Raw genomic sequence first — 5,707 nt, forward strand, 5'->3', positions numbered from 1 at the left:
TATAATGTGAAACATAATTTCTATAACTACCCAATGTATTTTGCACTTTTAAAGGTGTCTATTTTATTAATTTGATACTGCCATCAGGACAAATAAATACTTTCAACTTTACATAAGCCATGAGTGAGGCTTGATGCTTTAGTCACCGGAACATTTTTCCTAGCATTTGCAAACCACTGGCAGAAACTGTTTTCTTCTATGAGCAGYATCCTATACTTCAAAATAAAGGCTTTTTGATTAAACATATGTGATTAAAAACAAATGTTTCACCATTTATTTGTAAACTTTCAGTTTGCATGGATTTTTCACTAAGGTCTTCTCTTGCTCAAGCCTCTGTGTCTGGTCTCTGCACTACTTGTCACAGAGTTTGCAAAATCAACCCCACTGTCTTGCTGAGGATCCATCAAAATCCCAAATGGGTTGAGGGTGTCRGAGTCTGGCCATTTACAAGCTGTTTTGGTGGCATGAACACACAACAGTCTTGAGTACTGTTCTTTCCTTGACAGCAGCTTGCATGCTACAACAAGGCTCACACAGCTTTTTTTAGTCAAAGGACACCTAATTAGTTTGTGGAAAAGAAGGAATACTTTCCAGGACTCTCTTCCTCTGTGCTGCCACCAGGACGTGTCTCTGCAAACAAGAGAAAAATGCTCAGATTTTAATTCAATTTGTATCACCAGATCTAGTTTCCCACCTATTCAGTTTCTTTTGATACATGTGGGAACTGCCTGTTGTTAAAAAGTGATTCCTGGGTCAGTGACCTTCCTCCTTAACGTCCAGGGTTTCTAGAACATGACACTGCTATGGGATGCTCATCAAAAGAGCAATTTAGGTGGATAACCTTGTAAACTTCAGAAGCACAGTGCCTTCATTTTGACTGTTACAAAGAGTGGATAGAAGGGATCTGTTTATCTTGCTGTCCGTGCACTTAGAGCAGCATCCCAGGCCCTTCAAAGACTGAAAGGGAGAACATATGAGCTGCAGAGGTCGGTGGCGCTTGATAGCTGGGATGCCATGGAAGATTTCACATTCTTCAGCTCTAATCTCTTATAACAAAACGGAATTCAAACTTAACCCCCCCAAAAATAAGTCAGGTTGGTTAGTGTGGTGCCATGTCCCATGTATCCATCAGGATTTGTTTTTGGTGGATTAGTGCTCTCATTTAYGTGTTTTCTTCTTGGTCAGCAGTGTTATTGTTTTAGCTGATACTTTCAAAAGGTGTTTATTTTTGCTGCTAATCTAAGATGAGYCCTGTAATTATCTGTGAAATAGAAGCAATTCCTTTCTGTAACTGTGATGCTCTCTGGAGGCAGTGCCTGATGGTCACCATTTCGTGTTTGCTGATGTGCTTTTTTCCATGGCTATTTTCAAAACAGTTGCATCTCATTTCAACTGACTTGGTCCTTCACTGACATATTTTTCCAMAAATGCCTCCAACAAAAAGCAAGGACTTTTTGTCTCCTATATGGATTAAGCGCCATTCTAGTCTTTGTGACCAGAAGTATCTTTCTCTGCCTCAGTATTTTTATTTACTGAAGGTTTTGTTGGGTGTTTTACATGTTGGGCTCCAGAAGCAAAATAGCCCCTTGTACTTATGACTCAAATTAAATAAAATATTTTAACTTTCAGTTTCCCAATTTTTCAAGTTACAAAAGGATGACTGGAACAAAGAGGAGAGAAGCATAACAGCCTTTCCCCAGTTTTTAGTCCTTCTTCACCTCATCCTCTGCTCTTTGCTAACCAAACATAACTTGGTCATGCTGTGACTATGCCACTGGTTTCTCAGCACCCTTTTTACATTTTCCGTGCTCTGACAGATGCTTTAGTGGGTGCTCTGCCATCCTCTTTCAGGATGTAATACCTGTTTACTCTGGGCAGACCTTCCCTGGCATTTCTTTAGCTCCTTTTTCACTCATTTTCCTCTGCTTCTTTCCTGGGTTTTTTTTTGGGTTTTTTTTTGCACTTTCTGTCCTCCTCCCTGTCCCAGACCTACTGTCAGAGGATCACTTCAGAGAGCTTTTGCATTCACTCCTAGCTTTTGCTAGGCTGTTTATTCCTTGCTTCATACAGTCTTTTGTGAGATCTGCTGATCATGTAGAGGTTAGGAAGAAGTTTCACCTCTATCTAGAGGGAGAGATATAATTAACCAGGACTTTTTTTTCTCTATCTGTTTTCTGATTCTGGTTTTTTTTTTTTTTTTTTTTTTTTTTTTTTTCCTGAGATGGGACACTGCTCTAGGTGCCTCCTGGAGGAGCAATGGTGTGGGAAGTCTTTATGTTGCCCAAGCCTGACTGATGGTTTGCAGCTGAGCTTGTGTTATGGAAGATTCCTTGAAAGTAGAAATCGGGGTCCAGAATTCCAGGTTCAGTTTGGGCATTCACCYGGAATGGAGCCTAATCCATGAATGACCAGCATGAGGCCTTTCAAAGCATCTGCCCAAGATGTTCTTGAAAATCTCTGTTTTCTGTTTGTTTACACCATCAGCCTTGCTCTGATATCCCCAAACATGTCAATGCTGACAGCTGGAGACCTGGCATTTGATGCAAACACAATCCTATAGTGGGATTAAGAGTATTTACAATAACTGGTTGCTTGCTTCATGTTTGAAGCAGATGGAAAATACACCAATGAAAATGTCATTTGTGAATGGATTAGGAATAATCATGCTGCGTACTTCTGAAGACTTCAGGGAAATATATAAAAAACCAATCAACCAACYAACCAACMAAAAAATCCCAGAACCCCCCTACGTCCACCCTTCCTYCCCAAACATCATGGTCTTAGTTCTTTTAAAGGTGGGAATAGGAAGAAAGCAAAAAATAATCTCCTATGTCTAGGATCACGATTAAACTTTCAAACATCTTGCATGCATTTCTACTGAGCCTAACACAACTGCCCTGGTGGAGGTCAGTGAGCAGTAGATAATTAATAAAAGCTCAAGATCTTCATGCRTGCAAACAACCTCAATGAATTTCTAAAGAGTTAGGGGCACTCTGAACACTTCTCCTCGTGTTCAGAGGCTGTGCCTTTCCACTACAGAAAGAGCCTTTTCAGAGGCAGTGATCAAGGTTTTTTTCTAGGCTATTCCAGTTACCAGCAATATCCAGAAAAGAGACTTGAATTTGTATTATTAATTCAGCAACGTCATTATGAATGAACTACAGGAAACAATGCATCTTCATCTTATGTAAACAGTATAAATAAAACTTCTGATAAGCACTTTACTGCATTGAATTCCTCATTCTTTTCTTTGAGAGCGTTCCAAAGTTTAGTGTGCAGCTTAATCAACTTCATACGTGCTTGAGTTGGGCAAGTCAAAACTAACATGACCCCGCTCAAGGAAAAGCATCCCTCGCACGAGAAATCCCATTCTGCTTATTTACTATATATGAGAACAGCCCCAGCCATTCCTTCCCTGAGGCAACAGGAACTTTTCCATGTTTCCTTAACCACCGTCACCCTTCAACACTTTTCAGGACGAAAGCCTTGTTCTCAGGATGACCCTGGCTGCATGGTCATTAAAGCTGAGATGGAGCTGATGAAGCAAAATGACCAAACCTCCAACTTTAATGTATTCAGCTKCAATACTTTTTTGCAACTGCAAAATATGTTTAACCTGTTTAACCTCTCTTTCCMATCAACTGTTGATCACACTGAAATTCTTTTGCGCATAAAACTTTGGGCCCTGCTTTGGCAAACAGTTGAGTATAGGATTAGCTTCACCTGCCAGTTGCCGTCTTTAAATTAGCAAGGCTGTTAGCATGGGTTAAATAAATACATACGTAAGTTAATACAATATTTTTTAATTAAAAAGATAGCAGTGTGTTGATACAGTGCTATGTGGGTGGCAAGCATTAAAGAAAAAGTAGGGAGATGAGTGAAGTAATTCAGGTAGCGAATCAGATCTGCACTGAGTGGCAAGAGTTCTGGAAAATAAACACCTTCTTGGAAGCACATTAGTGCCAGGCCTACATACACACCTTTTAAAATCAAAGTCCTTCTCCATTCMTGACATTGGGTCTGGGCTGGAAATCATCCAAAGGGTTTTGGCTCTGTGCTCTGATATGATTCAATCTCTAAAAAAAAGGGGACTTCTTTGGGAGGGACAGTGACTGCTTCTGGAATGTGTTAAATTAAATTCTTTGTTATCTATAGACAGACATCACAGGGGTTACGGCAGTGCAAACTCTCTTCATTTCAGACCTTGTCACTGGATACTTTCTGCTTGGAGCAGGAGGATAAGGAACACGATGTGGAGACAGGTGTCTCCTGAGCTCTTGGGTCCAAGCACTCAGGTCGTGCTTTTGTTTCCATTATCTCCAAATCAGGAGGGCTGTCTGGGAGAGGTGAGTGCTTAGGCCTGTGAGCCACAGCTTTCTCTGGCTTCGAGACAGCAAGTCCTGTCTTTGCTTACTCATTATTTGTATAAAGGAAAAAGAAGTAATTATGACAGAATAAACATCTGAAACATCCTCTTGAGAGCAAAAGCCATAATAAGTAGGGGGTGAAAAATTGTTGTGCAGCACTCCTTTGCTTRACTGAGCACAAGAATAGAGAAGATGTGCAGGGCTGCTTAGGGGAGAGAAGCAGCTTGAAGCTGGCAGTTCACAGCACAGGCAGCAGACAGTGGTGACAGTGGATGCTGTGCAAGTCAGGAAAAACTTCTGAAAAACCCCAGAGTTTCCCAGTTCATCTATCATTAGCCKTTTTCCAGGGACTGGGCAACATACCGAAGGGATTAACAGCTTAATCATAGCTGATTCATATACGGGGATCTGCATTGTTTATTTATTTATTTTGCTATCARGAACTTCCTCTAAGAGACGTGGGAAACTGAGGCAGAGTAGGATGAAATTACTTGTTCAATGTTGCCTGTGGCAGTGGAAAAAATAAAAGTGTATTGCTCAAATCTTACACCCTTTTATTAGTCCCGTGCTGGTTTAACAGAGGAGTTGCAGTTTGTTACTTGCACATCCCTGGTTTTTCTGGCTGCAATGATGCATAAGTACAATCTGYTGCTCACATTTCCCTGATTTTTCCCTGGCTGCCAGAATGAGGCCATTTATACTGCAGGTGAAAGTGCTAGAAAGGCTGATTTGCACACCCTCATGTCMCTGGAGATTTTTGCACTTGCAGGAAGTTCCGTGGTGATCAAAGGCGATGCATCTGCCGAACGTTTCGCAAAGGCACGGTCGTTTTGCAGGTTTGTTCCCGCAGTCCAGAGCAGTTTAACCGTGAAAACGGGATATGGTACAACGAGGCAGAGCTGATGCGCTGCTTTATCAGAGTCTGCTGTCATCAATCTCCGTCTTTATGAATGGTGGGGAAGTGGCAGCTGTACACAAGGATAAACAGCCGTCGCAGCAGAGATGCTTTGAACTGYTCTGCTCCTTTGGGGGAGAGATTTGAGATAAAGCCGAATCTGGAAAGCATCAGTGATGGTGCACCGAGAGCCGCTGATCACCCCCTCCGCTCAGGACCTTTCCAACACTTTCCGTCCCCCTCACCCTGGCCCGGGCACCCTCCTCCCCCTCCTGCCCGTGCTGTCGGCAGCCGGGGGGTCGGGAGTGGATCGTGGCTTGCGGGGGCYGTGTGTTGATGCCCCCTCGATCCCYCCGCACACGTGCCCCGACCYTGSCACATCTGGCCGCCGCCCCGCCGCGGGGCAGCATCTGCCGGCACATCTGGGCGCGCGCGGCCCCTCCCC

At 42.9% G+C, this 5,707-nt stretch overlaps 1 protein-coding gene across 1 annotated transcript in view; it reads left to right on the top strand.

Moving 5' to 3' along the window:
• The first annotated feature begins 5,438 nt into the window (after positions 1–5,438).
• The window catches only part of CCBE1 (collagen and calcium binding EGF domains 1), a 95,900-nt gene continuing 95,631 nt past the window's right edge, over positions 5,439–5,707 (top strand). The window contains exon 1 of the mRNA XM_057369664.1: positions 5,439–5,590. Within this exon, the coding sequence (XP_057225647.1) occupies positions 5,439–5,590 (152 nt within the window). The remainder of the gene's footprint in view (positions 5,591–5,707) is intronic.

The sequence above is a fragment of the Malurus melanocephalus genome, unplaced genomic scaffold (assembly GCF_030028575.1).
Source record: "Malurus melanocephalus ecotype Western Australia unplaced genomic scaffold, MMel_1.1 scaffold_113, whole genome shotgun sequence".
NCBI classification, from domain to species: Eukaryota; Metazoa; Chordata; class Aves; order Passeriformes; family Maluridae; genus Malurus; species Malurus melanocephalus.